The sequence below is a fragment of the Crassostrea angulata genome, chromosome 4 (assembly GCF_025612915.1).
Source record: "Crassostrea angulata isolate pt1a10 chromosome 4, ASM2561291v2, whole genome shotgun sequence".
NCBI lineage: Eukaryota > Metazoa > Mollusca > Bivalvia > Ostreida > Ostreidae > Magallana > Magallana angulata.
Window position 1 is genome coordinate 22,412,161 of NC_069114.1, and position 20,434 is coordinate 22,432,594.

Below are 20,434 nucleotides of genomic sequence, written 5' to 3' on the forward strand. Positions count from 1 at the left end.
CATGATCTTACTAGGGATGGAAAGAAGTGAATGTGTTATTCCTCGCCAATCGTTGCAGTCATTCAGGTTGCCTTTCTTTGGTATTTTAATGATGACTCCATGATTCCATTCATCTAGTATGGGTCTTTGGTATTTTAATGATGACTCCATGATTCCATTCATCTAGTATGGGTTTTCTTTCCTAGATGTCGTGTAAAGAAGATGAGGGAATAAGGTAGCGCAACTGCCCATTTGGTTTAGTCGTAAAATAAAATTTCAAATTTAACATTTCTTAGTAATTAAATATATTTGAAATGTTATAATACAAGTTTACAAAAGAGTAATTTCTAGCTATATTCAGTTTGAAATATTTCAAAAAACAGTAAGAAAAAAATAAATCCTTAAGTTTTGGTGGTATCGAACCCACAACCTAAAAACCAAGTTCAATAAATTTATTCAATGTTTGGTGTTCTAACCACTGAGCCATTTCATTCACAACAAAGTAGGTTGTTTAAGTGCTCTATGAGACAATGGCCACAAATTCACATGATTGACAACACATAAGAAGCCGATCATTTTGCACCTTTAATTTTTTGAAAGAGTTATCTCCCCTTGATAAAAAAAAAAGAAGAAGAAAACTTTAAATTCGTCAAAATATCTGCGGTAAATGATTCATTTTATTTCATAGTTTGATAAAGAAAAAGTTTATGTATGTATTGACCAAGAGAGTTTTACGAATTTTAAATTATCGATACTTTACTGCAGTATACAATATCTTAATATACAGCACACTTTGCCCATAGACTTCAATGCAAAATTCAAGAAGAAATTAGTTGGACCATAATCAAAATTTAGAAAATTCCTTTGGTGTTGTATTTTCATTTGATAACACCTTCAAAATGATACAAAGACTGAAAGGTGTGCATCAACCTTTTCCGGATTGTTCTTTTATTTCCATATCGTTTTTTTCGTGTAGTTTTAGTAAGTATTGTTTCCGGTTTTGATTTCTCTCGACCGACCATTGGCCATTGCCGGGCATTGGGAAAGCGTGAGCCTGATCCGAATGACAAAACAGCAGGTGGAACTGACCACACAGGGAGTTGTATAGAAGTAAGTCAAACAGTATGTATAAAACAAGCGCCTGACCTGTGGTGCGATCGTTAGGAGAGCGAAGCCAATAATGGGGCTAGAAATTTTTTCAGTTTCAGTGGTCCTTTTCACGATCTGTGGCCGGTGTACACCGGTCATCTCATGTAATGTATATTGTCTGTTTTGGACTCTTATACATGAATATCCTTTTTTTGTTCTATTATACTAGTATGACTTTTAATTCGTTTTAGCTCGTTTAGTAGATGTTAGGATTAAAATGTTATGCTCTGCTCAAATAAAATGTCATACATAGATACATGTAGTCTGTCCCAAGATATTTTTGCTGCATATTTTCTTTAATTATTCAATATTTATAAATACCTTTTGATTCAGTCGATGTTCATTCAATAGTATGAAAAAATCCCAAGATTTCTCTTTTGAAATGCCCCCTGTAGGTTGTTGGGTTTCAATACACAGCTAGAAATAGAAAGTCTACGGGGATTTTGCATTGCATCAGTCATAATTAAGCCCAGATGATAACGTTGAAAAACTGTGCGAGGTATTCTGAGTGACTTTCGAATGGAGAAAAGATGCCAACATTCCCTATGATAAATCTCCATAGGAAATCTGTTTTCATTCTTGTGAATTTTTATAAGGGAAAGATGATAATATGTGAATGAAGTTATATTGAAAATTTTCCCTTTCATTGATTTCAATTGCACTTCTTTCACAGGTGTGTGTATTTTTATTAAAAATTGTCCAAATGTGCAGCATGAATATCTTTGGACAGACTATAGATTATGCATGCTGTGCATGGTACACTGTGTACTGACTACCATCAAGGAAGAGTCAACTTGTTGTTAATGCACATCTTTATTCAGTCATTGTATAACTATAATGATGATTTAGGACATGATGACGTGACTTGATGTAATGACACGTGATGTGACTAGATGTGATGATGTGATTAACTGGAAAAACAAAGAAAACATACATAAGTTTTGATGCTATGAATAAACATACAAAACACACTCAGCATATGACAAATATCTCTCTAGTAAATATATATGCCCCTGTTCTTGTAAACAATACTTTCACTTATATATATGCTCTAGTAAATTAGCAAATATAACGAAACTCGTACTACTAGCAAATTACACAATTCAAAATGAATATATATGTACGCCTATGGTAGAGTGCACAAAACATCGCATCCAAACAATGAAACCTTAAATTCCGATATATCATACAATAGAAACATGCTACGATGATACTTATAGCTTTAAATTTATATAACATTCTAGATATATCCCTTGTGCCAACATTCTAACATGTTACTAAAAATACATCTTCACAGTTGAACACTTTTGTTTACACATTTATATCTATCGTTTATACATAACTTTCTGCACAAAACAATACACAAGCAGATTTCATGTTAACTTACCAACTTAGAAGTTTTCTCTCGTAGAAATAAACATAGTAAACATGGTAAATGTAAATGGTGTTCAGCACAGGGACTAGGAAAAAATCTAAACTGCTCGTTCCCCGCGAAAAATCCTAATAACAAAACCAAATCTGGAAATCCGGAATATTCTAAAATTCAAACTCAATCCGGAAAAATGAATATAATGTTAAATTGGCTATAACAATCCAGCCCCCTAATTGTGGAACATTATGTGACACAATTATACAAATCATAATACTTGATATATAATCAAATTATACATATTGAAAAAGTACCCGTGTCAATAAAATGTCATAGGTTGCCTTAGATAAGCAATAAATATGAAAAAGCACAATGAAAGTTTGATAACACATCACACAGAAGGTTCGTCCATTTCCAAAATAAGACACAGTTTATCTATTGGACGCATCAAAGTGTTCGTTGTTGTCTTTACTTTAACTTGTCGCACCAGTCCAAAACGATCGGGAACATTCTCTAAAACCACACCCATGGGCCAGGAATTACGAGGAGAGTTCGAATCCACCACTAAAACCACATCACCGATTTTCAGGTTCCTCTTCACTTCGTGCCACTTTTGACGCTCTTGCAGTAATGGTAGGTATTCTTTCACCCATCGGTTCCAGAAGAGGTTGGCCATATATTGAACCTGCCTCCAACGACGTCTGCAGTAGTTGTCGGATTTCGTAAACACACCTGGCGGTAAATTTGGCTGTTGTCTCATTAACAAGAGATGATTTGGTGTCAAAGCCTCTAGGTCGTTGTGATGATCGGAATTCTTGGTTATTGGTCTGTCATTGAGAATGGCCTCTATTTCACACATAAGTGTATTGAGTCCTTCATCATCTAGGATCTGTTCTCGAAGAACACTGTTCATCACTTTTCTTATGGTCCTGATGATTCTCTCCCAGACACCTCCATGATGGGATCCTGCTGGGGGGTTGAAATGCCAATCTATGTTTTTCTGTAGCATTGCTTCATGAATCTGTGACACATTCCAGTCGTTTATCGAGTTTCTAAGTTCACGATTGGCCCCAACAAAGTTTGTCCCATTGTCCGAGCGTATTTTCTTCACCTGACCTCTGCGTGCAATGAAACGACGTAAAGCGTTGATGTAGGAATCTGTAGTCAAAGAAGACGCAACTTCTAAATGCACAGCACGACTGGCAAGACAAGTAAAGATAACACCATAACGTTTGACGTGACTTCTCTTCAATTTCACTTCAAAAGGACCAAAATAGTCCACGCTAACTCTAGTGAATGGTGGTTCATCAGGTATTAAACGATCCTCTGGTAACTGAGCCATTTTCTGTTCTCCAACTCTAGCTCTTTGGCGGCGACATACTATACACTTTGAAATCAACTTCCTGATAAAAGAAGGCGCATGTATTAACCAGTATTTTTGTCTTAATATAGAAAGCATATGATTTCTACCACTATGTTTCAGTTCACAATGGATCTGTCTCAATATCAGATTTGACACGTGGTGATCCTTAGGTAAGATGATTGGATGCTTGGTTTCTAACGGCATACTTGCTCTGTGCAATCGACCACCAACACGAATGAGTCCATCATCAAGAATAGGGTCTAATTTTCTGACATTGCTACTAAGTTTCACAGGATGTCCTTTCTTCAGCTCTTCGATTTCTGATGCAAATGATTTTCTTTGAATGAATTTCAAAATAGCAACTTCAGCTTCCTGCAAGTCCTCAGCTGATAAACATGTCTCAGCTGCTTGATTTTCTAATTGTGTATTGCGTCGAGTTCTGAGAAACAGTTTTTTCTTTATTTTGAGAATCCATGCCACACTTTTCTTTAACTTGTACCATGAGGAATGATAGTTCAAGAGTCTTTCAACACTATCAACATGATTATCACAGGATTCACGTGTATGAGTAACTGCCCTCACTGTGATCTTTTTTACCTCTGGATCGTCAACAGGTATCTCATCAGAAAGTTCCATTGGTTTTTCAGCCCAACTATCATTTTTTGCTAACAAGACTTCAGGTGCTGTTATCCAATGTTTTCCTTGAAGAATGTCATTAGCGGACATGCCTCTTGATGCAAGATCAGCAGGGTTTTGTTTGGTATTGATGTATCGCCATTCATCAGGTAAGGAGCCTTCGTGAATCACTGCAAGTCTATTTGCGACGAAAGTGTGAAATCTAGATGAGGTATTTCTTATATACCGAATAACTGCCATGCTGTCTGTCCAAAACACAGTTTCATCTATAGGTACATCTAACTCGGACTTCAACATCTTATCTGTGCGAACTGCTACTGTAGCCGCTGTCAATTCCAGTCGAGGAATTGTCGTCTGTTTGTAAGCCTTCCGTCTCACGGATCCAATTGAGGGTCAGCTCAAACTTAGTGATGACAAGTCCAGTATTTCTTTCTCAAGCGGTTTTATTAAGCGTGATCGTATAGTTACAATAACATCAGCTAATAGCAGCCCAAATCAGGAGTCTGCACAATCTCATTTCATATGGGTATATATAAGGTTTTACTTATGATGGACAGTTTTGACTAGTTCGGCCCATATACGACGATTATGAGTGAACATTTAGTGTTCAAAATTAAGATTAATATTTTATTTCTAAATAAAGTAACAAAACCGTCAAAACTGCCAATCAAAGAGTCTGGATGCAGGATGTGGGTCTCCGAGTCCTGGGTCTCGGAGTCCCCCACCTAGTATGAGGCATCACTTACTCACAATACGTTCATTCATACACGGCATAAAAGGTTACAAAGGTTAATATATAGAATACACAATACATGACTCAATATAGAGTACTAGAGCATTCGTTGCAGACACAGAATCGCCAAATAGGTCACATGTTGTTAAACTCTCAATTTGGATATTATTCTGCCCGTATTATGCACCTGGTTTCATAACATCATTTAGGAATACTACGCATTGCTACAAGAGTCACAGAGTTCATTTTGTCAATTATCATTAACACCATTCCGTGCGCAGCATCTAGGTACACATAAATATCATAGTGACCATTATGTAATACTAGCAATTCAAGGTCATAGCATGGCTATCTGTTTACATACGTCCCCCAAACAAAAGAAATATCCCAAAGGGAGATTTCTCATGCCTGGCGCCCGGAATAGGAAAGCGTCCTTGATCTACCCTTGATCAGACGAACTTCCTAGTGACATACCAGTCAGAACATCTATGTTAAGAGATAGTAACAAGTGACATGTTTCCACCTCCGGCTTGGAACACCATTCATCTATAAAAACAAATCTATACCCAGGATGTATACATGTTCATAAAATCATATAGCTTGATTATATCGCATTACAATCATGAAAACAATAAAGAATAAAGTATGATAATAATGACCAAGATGAAATAACCATAGTTGAATATAATCGTAATTCATCATCAAAGTAATACTAAGTATGATTAAGCTTGATGTCACATATATATACAAAGTCAGTGCATGCTTATAAGTTCACAAAAATATCTCTTCCTTCCTAGGGGCGAGGTTCGCGTCATAAGTTCAGAGTCCATCGGTTTCTTCCTGAATTTCTCCAGAGTGAATCAACAAATACAAGATTTACATTAGCACAAGATAACGCACATTTCTACTTTACACATTTCACATTTTTTTAATTTTCGCTAAATTTCACAATCCATTCATAAGGAATACACAACTTCTTCGCGGCTATAGCTCAATTATTCATCCATCATCGGCACCCGTGGATAGAGGGTCGGCGCGGATGGCGAGGCGACTTCTCGCGGAGCGTCTCCTGCGTTCCTCTGTTGCGTAGACATCGCGGCCTTCTCTTCCAGGTATTTACGTGCCAGCTCTGGGTCCGGTCGATAGTATTTGGTCCATGGATAGTCTTCATTTTTCTCCTCTACAAGAAATTGTTGTGCTAGTTTAGTCGAAATTGTCCCCGTGTTACAGGTCAATTTGCGAGTTGCGATTCTTCCGCTCCGTCGGGGTTTCTCGTGGATCCTAGTGCCTTTCGGTATTGGTTCAATAATGTCACTAAAGGTCCATTTGTCTAGATTCACACAACAAAATACAGTGTCTTTGGAAGAACCTTTCTTATCTCCGTCACTACCCCTTTTTCGACAACCTGTCCAGCAACCACTGCAGCATATACCACCCCACTTTTTAATAGTTTTACGTTTCTTAATACAAAGTCCTATCGTTATTGTTACTGCCAAAGTTAAACACACATAAAACCAGGGGCTTCCTACCCAAGACGAGGATTTCATGGGTTGCAAATTAATTACTGGCAATTCCGCCATAAGTGTATTCATAAGGAAAACTTTAATATCTTTAGTCTTAAAACATTAAACCATGAAAACCTGAGCAACCGTGTCCCTTACTCAAGATGTCGATAGTAATATTTGATTGTTTTTACCAATAATCTTAAATCACGTACAAAAATTAGTCTTACTGTTTCTTTACTTAGTTGCTGTCTCATGTATTTCGAGTATATGTTAAATCTCTTTAACTCCGCATATACATACAAATAACAGAGGTGCTGAGTCCGCGTTTGCTAGTCGGTGTATCTCAATACATGTTTTTATGTCACAGGGGGTCATCCTGTCATATCTTTTTTTTAAAAGCGTGCAATATATACAAAGCTAAGCTCATTCACGATTATTTACATCTACATTATACAATAATATTACTTATTAGTTTATTAATTTGGTTAGTTCCTTCATAATAGCCAACACATACTCTTGTTTGCTATTTTCTCTACAGGGCTTAGGGATTGATTTTCGCGGTTTAGGGATTGGTTTGAAGCCTCGACCTACTTGAGGGACTATTTCATCTATTTCCATATTTTCATCTAAGGGTACATTTGGGTTATCTAAGGGTATTTCATAGTATTGACCACTTTTTTCACCACATTGATTTGACTCATTGGTCTCATCCGATTCTGAATCTACGGTCTGATCATTCTCGTGTTTATACTGCTGATCATCCATGATCGTCTTAGCTCTTATACGTCTTTGAAGTTCTGCTAGGGGAATATCCTCTTCGTCTGAAGATCCTTCTCTTTCCCATTGTTTGGACTGTATAGCTCTTTCCAATGGTTCTGGTTGCATGTCTTCATTTTCTGACGACGATTCATCTTCCGGTGGCACCACATAGTTAGTTTTTCTTAGAGTTCTTCCACCATCTTCAGTAGTTTGTGAAAGGGGCCAGTGCGAAATATCTGCCAATCTTAATTGTCGCGCATGGCATTTGGTGGTCAATCCAGTCAATTGATCTCTCACCACGAAACTAACTGGTCCTTTCTGCTCAATGATTCGATAATATGGTAGCCACTTTTTATCTAACTTATTTTGTCTTCTGTTGTTCTTAAGGTAGACAGGGTCACCTACCTGAAAATTTTCATCTTTGCTTCTCTTATCGGCCTGAGCTTTCTGTTTCTTCTTGGCTTCCTTCATATTACGATGTACTAGCAGGAAAGCTTTATGCTGTTCTTGAAGGGCGATCTTGTGTTGATCTTCTCCCGCGTATCTCCTTCGAGGTTTCATCAACGTATCAAGAGGTAATACGACATCTCTGTTGTACATAAGGTAATATGGAGAAAACTTTGACGAATCGTTAGGATGGAAACGAATGGCTGCTAACGTCTGATTAAGATGAATATCCCATGTTTGAGCGTTGTCTGTTGTTTTCTTAGCCATCACGTCATGTAGAGTTCTATGAAATCGTTCTACTTTACCATTACCTTGAGGACTGTAATAAGATGTTTTGATATGGTTGATATTCAATTCTTTTAAAGTTTCTTCCACTTTCTTATTCACATTTTCTGTTCCGTTGTCTGTGAGGATTTGAAGAGGACAGCCATATCTTGGATATATTTCTTCTAAGATAAGATGTACTATGTTGTCAGCTGACTTATCAGGAACGGGAAAAGCCTCTGGCCAACCAGAGTAGATGTCAATAAAAGAAATTATGTACTTGTTTCCCGACAAGGATGTTGGATATGGTCCTGATAGATCAAGTCCTACTTTAGCCATTGGAAAAGGTGGTATATCTGTCTCTTGAAGTGGAGGTTGATTTTTCTTATTGCTCCTCGTTTGGCATACTACACATCCTTCTATATAAGAGTATAACCTTTTGTACAAATTTGGTATGTAGTACTTTTGTCTGATTACGTCATATGTTTTGTCCACTCCCATATGTCCAAGTCCGTCATGATATTGCTGCACTACTAAAAGTTCTAACTCACGAGGTACATACAGGCGAAGTTTTGGGCCTTCTGAGTCTCCATCTGAAAGATAGTACATTAAACCATCAATTTCCAAAAACTTCTTTTCTTCGGTTGCCGTTGCTGTTCCTTTATTTAACCGATTCTTCAGTTTCTTGATCTGCTCATCGTGTTGTTGACTTTCTTTGATGTTGATTTCTTCTGGTAGATCAATAAAGGGTTTGACCAATTCGTCGTGTTGTTTAACTTCACATCTGGCTAATCTCTTAGGCGAAAAGGCATTGGAGTTAAGTACGTTCACTTCAAAGAAATTGTCCTTAACATCTGGTTCATCATGCTCTGATTGTTCTTCCTCTTCACACTCGAGGTTGACTGTCGGTAATCTGGATAAGAGATCTGCACAGCAGTTAAATCTTCCTTCTATGTACTCTACCTTACAGTTATATCCTGCAATACTTAATGCCCATAGTTGAATTTTCTTATTTTGCATTGGAGATTCTAAGATATACTTGAGCGGCTTATGGTCTGTTCTTATAGTAAACTGAGCACCGTGTAAATAATGGTCTAACTTCTGAAGGGCGTAATGGATTGCAAATGCCTCCTTTTCTATGGTTGACCACTTTTCTTGAGTTTTACTCAGCTTGTGGGATAAGTAATATATTGGCTTATCTTCTCCTTCATCTGTCTTTTGAGTAAGGCACGCTCCAATACAATTGTCACTGGCATCGGTGTACAGGATGTAAGGCTTATTAGTATCTGGATATGCTAGTAAAGGCACTACCGTTAAACTTTCTTTAATAAAGGCAAACGCTTTTTGGCAACATGGTGTCCATTTGAACCTTGCATATTTTCTGGTTAAGTCAATCAATGGTTCCGCAATCTTAGAGAAGTTCGGTATAAATCTCCTGTAATAACTACACATACCTATAAAGCCACGAACTTCTCGGACTGTAGTGGGCGCTGGTAACTTTCTTATAGCTTCGACTTTCTTTGGATCAGGTGTAACGCCATGTTCATCAATGATGAAACCAAGATATTCTGTCTGTTCCTTGAAGAAACTACATTTCTTTAGCTTCATTTTAAGTCCATGCTTCCTTAGGCGGTTGAAAACGTCTTGAATATGCCGAAGATGATCTTCCGGTGTCTCTGAGAATATAAGAATGTCATCCAGGTATGCGATGGCAAACTCCTCTTGTCCTTGAAGAACTATGTTCATCAGCTCTTGAAAGACTGCCGGTGCATTACTCAACCCAAATGGCATCCGGTTGAATTGGAATAGTCCTTTGTGACATGCAAAGGCCGTTTTTTCTTTACTTGAATCTTCTAATTTCACTTGCCAATATCCACTCTTTAAGTCTAGTGCAGTGAAATATTTTGCCTTACCTAGTAAACATAGGATGTCATCAATCAACGGTAGCGGGAATGATACGGGTTTCACTATCTTATTCAAGCTTCTAAAGTCAACGCACATCCGGTCTGATCCGTCCTTTTTCTTCACCACTACTAAGGGAAATGACCAAGGCGATTGTGATCTCTCAATTATCTTTGCGTCCATCATTTCCAGTATGGCCTTGTCAATTATCTGTCTTTTATTTAAGGGTACACGGTAGGGTCTGTTCTTTATTGGGTGGTGATCTCCAGTTTCTATCTTCATTTTAACAGTATCAGTCACTCCAAGGTCACTGTCTTTCTTTGCAAATAAATCATTGTTTTTGCTCACAAGTCTTTTGATTGAGTGTTCAAATCTTTTAGGTACATCAATTTCTTCTTTTGTGTCTTGAGTAGTCTGTATTTCTGAGATTTCCTTCTGTTTTAATGCGGTAATTCGTCCTACTATGTAGCCTTTTGGAATTTTATAATTTTTGTTAGTTTGGTTAACGAAGATCATTGGAACTTTTTTATCTTTCCGAACTATACAAACGGCGTCTTTTAAATATAGTCCTGGGTCTTCCATTATGCAGTTATTGTCTATGCTGTTCACTTCAACCAAGTCATTTTTTTCCAGAGGAAAATTGTTATTTATTTTTCCATAGAATACAGTCACCGTGTTTGGTCTCATAATAAGTTTCTTAGGAGTTCTTACAATAGTTGAGATGTGTAAATCTTCTTTAAGTTCCGCGTATACTTTGCCATCAATACGCATGAGTCCAAGATCAAAGTATAAACGAACATTATTTTTCTTGAGCCAATCACGACCGAGAATCATGTTTCGGTTGAGTCCCTTTGTCACATAAAGTTTGTGGTTTAAAGTTAACCCTGAAATCTTAAAGGAAATATTTACATACCCTATTGCAATTAAAGAATTGCCATTTGCTGCTTGCAAAGAGGGGATGTCATTATTAAACAACTTGGGGCGGGGAAATAGATTATCATACATTTTCTTACTAATTAGAGATACGGCTGCACCTGTATCTACCAAAGCTCTAAATTTATTTTTTCCTACTTTTAATAAACAGCTACTGGGGTTGTTAGTAAAATTAATTTCATATGTAGGTCTTTGTTTAAAGTTCTTTCTTCGGGCTTCAACGAAGGAAGAACGTCTTAGTTTTCCTGTTTTTGTTTGTCAAAATAAGAGCGAGATTTGAAATTTTGAGACGATCCCCTATGTACTTGGTCGCTAGATTTATTTGTTCGGCCTTGACGATTTGATGGTCTGCCCCGATTTTGCTGCGCTCTTTGATACATATGCGAGCCCCAACAATCAGCACGCACATGACCTACTTTACCACAATTCCAACATTCCACAGGCGAACGGGGTTTCTGCTCTATATTATGGACGGGTTTGTTTTGACTGGGTCGTTTATTTATTTGAGGACGGGACCTGACTTGGGTTTTATTTTGAGTACAAAATCGAGCCCTATGACCCGCCTGTTTACATTTAAAACACCTACTATTACGCGTATGGTCAATTTCCATTGGTTCTACATGCCTTGTTTCTACTGAGGTAAGATTATCTGCTCTATCCTTTAATAAGGGAAGAGTAGTATCAAAATTTGAAAGAGTTCGTCTGTTGTCATTACTTTGTACAATAACTGTCATATTTGACCCTCTTATCGCAAGCCTCTGTCTCAGATTTTGTTCTCGCATTGCTATTTGAATTGCGGATTCTAAATCTTTAGGGTTTTCTCGCAAAATTTTCATTCTAAGGTAGTCGAATGTCAACCCGTCACAAAAGATATCTACTAACTGTTGTTGTATCAAAGGGTCTTTTAGTCTGTCATTACTGTAGGCGTCTTCCGCGATTTGCAATAGTCTCTCGGCGAACAACTGAACACTTTCATTTGAATGTTGTCTAGTCTTACGCATTACTGCTAACGCGTGTTGGGGGTCTGTTATTTCTGCAAATCTATTTTTAAGGGATTCCTTAAGATCGTTCCAAGATGGGATTTCTTCAGACGCATCTGTTTCATCTAAATACCTTTTAATATAATCCCCAACTGAACCCTTACTCGTAATGTAAGCAAGCATGGGGATCTCATGACCTTGTTTCCCAGACATAACACTGTACTTTTCAACTTCCTTTATCCACTGTTTAAATTTTTGAGCATCTCCCTCAAAAGGAGTTATCACAGAAGATAGGGGCACTGAGAGTGCGGCTGTTATAGCTTTAACTTGACCAATAAAAAAATCTTTTTCATCATCCTGATCTGGGACTCGGTGTCGATTTTCACGAGTTTCATACGGCCTAGCATCATGATATGTTTCAAAAGTATTTTGTTTAATCTGCTCTTTTTCTGGGGATTTTTGACCTGTTTCTTGTCCTTTATTTTCATTGTTCTGACCCAACCCCGCGAATTGTTTTTCTAATTGCTCCATTTGATTTTTAAATTCTTTTTTATCAAACCCATCACCTGTCGCCATATTGGTTGCTTAGACAAAGTTGTTTACTTCGAGATAGCTATAAGAGACATATAGAAATGGTTCTTACCTTACTCTGTATTGAACTTCGCTCAGTCCTGGTCACTGGCACCAAGAAAGTTCATGTAAGCCTTCCGTCTCACGGATCCAATTGAGGGTCAGCTCAAACTTAGTGATGACAAGTCCAGTATTTCTTTCTCAAGCGGTTTTATTAAGCGTGATCGTATAGTTACAATAACATCAGCTAATAGCAGCCCAAATCAGGAGTCTGCACAATCTCATTTCATATGGGTATATATAAGGTTTTACTTATGATGGACAGTTTTGACTAGTTCGGCCCATATACGACGATCATGAGTGAACATTTAGTGTTCAAAATTAAGATTAATATTTTATTTCTAAATAAAGTAACAAAACCGTCAAAACTGCCAATCAAAGAGTCTGGATGCAGGATGTGGGTCTCCGAGTCCTGGGTCTCGGAGTCCCCCACCTAGTATGAGGCATCACTTACTCACAATACGTTCATTCATACACGGCATAAAAGGTTACAAAGGTTAATATATAGAATACACAATACATGACTCAATATAGAGTACTAGAGCATTCGTTGCAGACACAGAATCGCCAAATAGGTCACATGTTGTTAAACTCTCAATTTGGATATTATTCTGCCCGTATTATGCACCTGGTTTCATAACATCATTTAGGAATACTACGCATTGCTACAAGAGTCACAGAGTTCATTTTGTCAATTATCATTAACACCATTCCGTGCGCAGCATCTAGGTACACATAAATATCATAGTGACCATTATGTAATACTAGCAATTCAAGGTCATAGCATGGCTATCTGTTTACATGTTTTAATGGAGCGACACGTGACTTGCCTATAACGAATGAGCAATGAACTGCACCATCAAAGTTCTCCTGTCTTAAGTAGGATACAGTTCCATATCCACGTTCACTGGCATCTGCGAAGTGATGTAGCTGTACGGACTTTATTTCTCCGAATCCAACAGGTTTATAACATCTTGACACTTTAAAGTCAGAAAGTCTCTCTAGATCTTGTAGCCATTCATTCCACTGTTGTGCGAGATGTCCTGGTATCTTCTCATCCCATCCTAGCTGAAGTTTACAAAGTTCTTGTAGTAAACACTTTGCTTTTAAAGTGAACGGGGCCAAAAATCCCAGTGGGTCAAACACACTGCTCACCATGGATAAGATACCTCTTCTCGTTAAGGGTTGATCTTTAATGTCCATCTTGAAACAAAAAACATCATTTTCAACACACCACTGAACTCCCAGGGCTCTATCGATGGGAAGGGTATCATTTTCCAAATCCAAGTCTTTGACTTCCTTTGCTCTCCTTGAGACTGGAATATAGGTCATAACTTCTCGGCTATTACTAATCCATTTAGTAATATGAAATCCTCCTCTCATAAGAAGATCTTGCAAATCACACAACAGAGAAGATGCTTCAGTTACGGTTTTCACTGATTTCAAACAGTCATCCACATAAAAGTTTTTAAGGACAGTGTTGATGACTTCAGTGTTGTAAAGTCCTTTGTAATCGTGCGCTGTTTTCCTCAAAGCATAATTTGCACAACTTGGCGATGATGTCGCACCAAATAAATGTACTACCATTTGGTACTCAATTATGCGTTTTCTAGGATTTCCATCCTCCCACCATAGGAATCTAAGGAAACTTGCATCCTCCTGTGGTACTTTCACTTGATAAAACATGCTATCGATGTCTCCCATGATCACTATCTCATCTTGTCTGAATCTTAAGAGTGTACCAATCAGAGTATTTGTGAGATTCGGTCCTTGTAACAGTTGTTCGTTCAATGAAGTTCCCTGATATCGAGCTGCACAATCGAACACAACTCTCAACTTCTTCTTCTTAGGATGGTATACTCCATGATGAGGTAGGTACCACACTTGTCCGTCATCTTGAATAACTTTCTCATCTGGAACTTTGACAGCATATCCTTCTTCAAGAATCTTGTTCATGAATACACAGTATTCTTTGTGGAAGTTTTCATCACGACTGAATCGTTTCTGAAGTGAAGACAGTCTTTGTTCAACTTGTTTCCTGTTGTTAGGTAAACACAAGTTTTCTGACTTAAATGGAAGGCTTATAACGTAATGTCCGTCTTCAAAATGAATAGAATTTGACACACATTCTAGGAATCTTCTGTCTTCCTTTGAGGGTTCACACTTGTCATCAATAGTTCTTTCATTAAAGTCATGATTAAACTGATTGCGAATCTGTTCCTCCAAGTTGTTCATTAGTTTTGCATCTACACGATTAACGGACACATATGTTTCGTTCGAAGTCGCATGAATTTCGAGTGGGCCATTTATCACCCAGCCTAGCAAAGTTTTTACAGCGAACGGTCCATTATCAACACTGGTTATAACATCCCAAGGCTCCATTGCCCTAGGCACATTGACTCCAATCAGAATTCCAACATCACTGTCAATCCTGGGAAGTTCAATATCACTGAGATGTGGATAGTTCTCAATATCCTCTGGAGAAATCACATCTGTCCTCGATGCAGGTAAAGTAGGTTGTGTGTAGACCGGAGGAAGTTCCAACACATTCACACCATTGATGTCGGATATTTCTAACCCGGAAATCACATGAGAAGTCTGAGTATGCTGTTGGCCCATTGTCGTAAGGTTGAGGTTCATCTTCCTTCCCTCCAGTTTTAACAATCTTGCAATGTCCTCCAAACAGAATGTGGCATTGCTTCCTGAGTCAAGGAAAGCATATGTTTCCAGGTATTTGTCACTGAACTTTGACTTGACTCTGACCGGCACAATAGGTAGCGCTTGTTTTCCAGCCCCCATATGAACTGTAGATGACATAGCGAACAAAGGGTTCTCACTGTCAGTATGTTCTCTTGAAGTTGAAGCTCCATTTGTTCCTTCATTCTGTCGAGGATCAACGTGAAGAATGGATGGATGATACTTCTTACAATGAGCACATGTCATTCTTTGTCGACAATTAGTTTTCACATGTCCATATCTCAAGCATGCAAAACACAGTCCATTTGTTTTCAAGAATGCATATCTGTCTTTAAGAGGTAGAATAGTAATGCTCAAACACATGTCCAATGAATGGGCTCCATTACAGAATGTACAATGTTTGAAAACTGGTTTCATCTGTGTAGCACTGTTATCATAGAAAGATCTTGTGTTGGTTTTCACAGCAAAGTTTTTATGTGCTTCTGATTTCTTCTGGTCTTGAAAACGTTTGTTGGCTGAACTGCTCATAATTTCTCTTCCGTATATAGGATCTGTTGCTTTTTTGGCTTCTTTGCGAACAAAGTCAGCAAGATGGTGAAACTTCACAGCTTGTTTCTTCTCTTTCAGTTCATATACACAGCTTCGCCATTTGTCGTGAAGGTAAAATGGTAATTTCTTCACTAACAGTTTCAAATTTTTTGAATATTCCAGTACACGACCAGTATCAATGTTTTCAACAGCATATTGACACTCACGCAAAAATATAGCAAACTGATCTAAAGTTTTTGCACTGTCCGGTTTTACTGGAGGCCAATCGAGAGCTTTCTTCACATATGCTTGCGCTATAATGTCAGGGTCTCCATAACGATCCTTCAACTCTTCCAGTGCTGCTTTGTAGCCACGTTCAGCATCCAGATATGAATAACCAGAAACGATTCTTTGTGCTTCACCAACAGTAAACTGTAATAGATAGTTCAACCGTTCTTCGTATGATTCCGTATTAGAACAAATTCTGGCATTGAATTGTCTGAGAAATCTTGTGTAATTCATAGGGTTTCCATCAAACTTCTGTAGATCAGCTTTTGGTTTGTTCAATTCACGAGCGACAGTCTGTATTTCACTGCTTGGTTCATATATGGGTGTTGACAATTCTGGTCTAACTAAACGTTGCACAGATCGATGAGGAATGCGCGGAGTAGAATTGTCACATGTGAACTCATTCTCACGATCAAGATCAAAAGTTACAATTCTGTCTATATTTTCATTGATGAGGGAGTTTTCTAGTTCTTGGTCACGGAGTTCACTTTTCTCTAATTCTTCCAATAATTTGGATCGTGCATCACTTATCTGAAGTTCAGTTTTAATCTTCAATTCTTCTTCTTTCATTTTCAGCTCCAGTTTAGCCGCTTCTAATTTTCGTTGTTCATCTAAAGCTGATGCTTTGGCCAACAGTTCTGCTTTTCGTTGACTTTCTTTTAATTTCTCGAGTGAAATTTGACTTGAAGTTCTCGATGCACTCGACAGTCTCGATTTCACATCAGATGGTATTTTCTTTAGAGTAGGTTGCACTGAATGTTTCCCGAACCACTGTTCTACAGAATCTTTCACTTTATGAAATCGGGAATTCCTGTCCTGAAATTCTTTGTCATCACTTTCTCCACTTCCGGTCGAAAGTTTCAATAAGCCCTGAAGACTTTCATGTGTAAATAAAAGTTCATCGTAAACTTTCAGCCATTTCTTGTACAGTTCTTTGACTTCATTCACATCTGTTGATGTTGTCAATAATTCTTCGATATCCTCACTCAAAGACACCAGTTTATTTACACATCCCCTACGATACTTAGACTTACGATCGAGATGATATTCTAAACCTTTCTCGGTATGAGTTCTAGGTCTTGTCTCTCCTGTAGCACCATCCGCCATGACGAAGTACAGCTTCTTTAGGGACAAGATTTTCTAAGTTGTTAATGTTGTACTGACTACCATCAAGGAAGAGTCAACTTGTTGTTAATGCACATCTTTATTCAGTCATTGTATAACTATAATGATGATTTAGGACATGATGACGTGACTTGATGTAATGACACGTGATGTGACTAGATGTGATGATGTGATTAACTGGAAAAACAAAGAAAACATACATAAGTTTTGATGCTATGAATAAACATACAAAACACACTCAGCATATGACAAATATCTCTCTAGTAAATATATATGCCCCTGTTCTTGTAAACAATACTTTCACTTATATATATGCTCTAGTAAATTAGCAAATATAACGAAACTCGTACTACTAGCAAATTACACAATTCAAAATGAATATATATGTACGCCTATGGTAGAGTGCACAAAACATCGCATCCAAACAATGAAACCTTAAATTCCGATATATCATACAATAGAAACATGCTACGATGATACTTATAGCTTTAAATTTATATAACATTCTAGATATATCCCTTGTGCCAACATTCTAACATGTTACTAAAAATACATCTTCACAGTTGAACACTTTTGTTTACACATTTATATCTATCGTTTATACATAACTTTCTGCACAAAACAATACACAAGCAGATTTCATGTTAACTTACCAACTTAGAAGTTTTCTCTCGTAGAAATAAACATAGTAAACATGGTAAATGTAAATGGTGTTCAGCACAGGGACTAGGAAAAAATCTAAACTGCTCGTGCCCCGCGAAAAATCCTAATAACAAAACCAAATCTGGAAATCCGGAATATTCTAAAATTCAAACTCAATCCGGAAAAATGAATATAATGTTAAATTGGCTATAACACACTGGGTTGTCAAAATGTTTTAAAAAGAAATTACAAATGTGTCAAAACAATATGGTCAGGTATGTAAACTAAATATTAAACCTATCTCCATTACATACTGTAAATTATATAACATATACCATGGTAGTGCACTGTCTTACATGTACTTACATGAAATTTTACACTGAGATCATCTGTATCTCTAAGAAACACGTCAAGATCATCTTCAAAAGAAGATTTCTTTATACCACGAGTCAAGACATATCAAGCCGACACCTTTTACTATAATGGTATTCAAGACTGGAATTTTTCACCATCACATATTAAATGTACAAATGGAAAGAATGTTTTTATAACAAATGTTAAAAGTTCTATTTTACAAAAGGGCATTTTAGAACAAAATAGTGATATGTTGTACTATTAGACATTATAATTTTACCGAATGCATATTATTTATGTTATATGTATACTCAGGATTAGTGTACATCGCTGTGTATAGTATAATTAGCACAGTGCCTATATTATGTACACGCAAACACATTTTGTGTTACAGTAAAAACTAAACTAAATAAGTAATGTTTCGCATATTATTTAAGGTGGCTCGACACACCAATGCATTATTTGATGGATCGATGAAGAATTCTCTTTGAGAAATGATTATTCAAAAATGACACCTATATCGGCCTCTGATTATTTTATATGAATTTTGTTGTATTTTTTTATAGAAACCGGAAACATCGTTTTAGCTGCGAACAAGATATATTAGAGCTAAAAATTTGTTATCAATTAATGCACAATACAATTATCTATAAATACATATCAAAAACAGCCAGATAAACTTTGAAATATTTTTGTAAAAAAAATATTTATGAAAATAAAAAAAAAGGATTGTAAATATTTTTTAAATCTATGGATAAAAACTGCAGATAAACTGTTACTTGCATTTAATAATTGCTGTACAATCATATTTCAACAAGAAATTGAAACCAAATAGTGAAATTAAAGTATAAATGGAAAATTTTAAAATTGAACCGATCCCGATTGTAATTAAACTGATCCCGAACGAAATCACATAAAGTTAGAATGAATCAGAATTTTGCAAAAATTTCAGGTTGTTTAGCTGTAAAATGGTTTCGTCATTTACTAACTTTATAATTCATATCAATTACTTAGAAAAAAACTGCAGTTTATTCGTAAAATTTGAATTTTAAAATAATTCTGATCGGGATCAGTTTTTTTTTCAATCGGGATCAGTTCAAATTTGATAAATAGCAATTTTTCCAAAATTTCGCATTTTCATTTCAATTTCTTTGTTAAATATAATTGTTTAGTAAATAGTTTATGTGACTATATGTTATTTTTAAAATTTTATCCATAGATTAAAAAGATATTAAAGAATTACAATTTTGATTTTCAGAAATATTTTTTTAATTAAAAAATTAAACACTTGACCAAACGATCTTTGGCATGAATTTATTTATAATTATATTAAACATTAATTGACAACAAGTTTTAAGCTCTAATATATTCTGTTTGTCTGCAAAACAGTTTTTCCTATTTCACTGAAAAAATACAAAAAAAATCGTATAAAATAACTGAAAGCCGATATTGATCTCTTTTTTGTGGAATTCAAAAAAGATTCTCTATCGATCTATAAAATAAAAATTTGGTGTGTCGAGGAACCTTAAAGGACCCCATTGGAAATAAGCTTACGAGCTTTCATGGTTTATCCTGGTATCTATGGTATTTATGTCTTTCAAATACATGTACCATTGTATATGAAATTATAACCAATTAATATTGAAACATAGTATGTAGAATAGGTATGTTGAATTATATGATGACATGATACCAAAAATAAATCTATTTAAGGCCACATTATATTGATTTTTATATTCTCATCCCAGCCCGCCCCTCTGAAAATGCCCCCCCCCCCCCCCCCCCCCCCCCCCCCCCCCGATGCATTTCATCTTGATTGTTTTTGGAAAAAAAAATTTGGGAAAAAGAAAAAGTTGGGCTTCAAAGTACTGAAGTACTGACGGGAGTTGATTTTATCGATTACCGTATTTTTCGGAAATTAGGTCGATACTTTTTTTTCCTGACACGTGGACCTCGCCCTATTCATCGCTTTGCCCAATTTATGTTGTTTTTTTTTGGTTGGAAAATTTGGTATGAAATTTTGCAAAACTTTATGCAACCCTCCAATAAAATCATGAGTGTTTACTATAATACTGCTTGAATTTCTGTGTAAAAATCGTATGGATTTTAATCAATATACTGTAGTAATTAATCATTTAAACAAACTTAAAT

General features: G+C 36.5%; 4 protein-coding genes across 6 annotated transcripts in view; 1 reads left to right on the top strand and 3 right to left on the bottom strand.

Moving 5' to 3' along the window:
• The first annotated feature begins 969 nt into the window (after positions 1–969).
• LOC128179742 (palmitoyltransferase ZDHHC16-like) overlaps positions 970–20,434 on the top strand; it is a 52,685-nt gene continuing 33,220 nt past the window's right edge. For all 3 annotated transcript variants that reach the window (XM_052847301.1, XM_052847300.1, XM_052847302.1), the window contains exon 1: positions 970–1,089. The gene's annotated coding sequence lies outside the window, so the exon portion shown is untranslated. The remainder of the gene's footprint in view (positions 1,090–20,434) is intronic.
• LOC128182161 (uncharacterized) lies at positions 2,889–4,793 on the bottom strand. The gene has a single exon (XM_052850770.1). The coding sequence runs from the start codon at positions 4,791–4,793 to the stop codon at positions 2,889–2,891; it is 1,905 nt and encodes a 634-aa protein (XP_052706730.1).
• On the bottom strand, positions 6,225–8,054 carry LOC128182162 (uncharacterized). Its single transcript, XM_052850771.1, has 3 exons — positions 7,899–8,054; positions 6,926–6,932; positions 6,225–6,559 (listed from the first exon to the last, which is right to left on the bottom strand). The coding sequence occupies exons 1-3, from the start codon at positions 8,052–8,054 to the stop codon at positions 6,225–6,227; spliced, it is 498 nt and encodes a 165-aa protein (XP_052706731.1).
• On the bottom strand, positions 13,439–17,269 carry LOC128182163 (uncharacterized). Its single transcript, XM_052850772.1, has one exon. It carries the CDS (start codon positions 17,267–17,269, stop codon positions 13,439–13,441), a length of 3,831 nt encoding a protein of 1,276 aa, XP_052706732.1.

What these genes read in the sequence shown, in the direction of transcription:
- LOC128182161 (XM_052850770.1), bottom strand. Translation starts at nt 4,793, where the DNA reads ATGTTGAAGTCCGAGTTAGATGTACCTATAGATGAAACTGTGTTTTGG.
- LOC128182163 (XM_052850772.1), bottom strand. Translation starts at nt 17,269, where the DNA reads ATGGCGGATGGTGCTACAGGAGAGACAAGACCTAGAACTCATACCGAG.
- LOC128182162 (XM_052850771.1), bottom strand. Translation starts at nt 8,054, where the DNA reads ATGAAACCTCGAAGGAGATACGCGGGAGAAGATCAACACAAGATCGCC.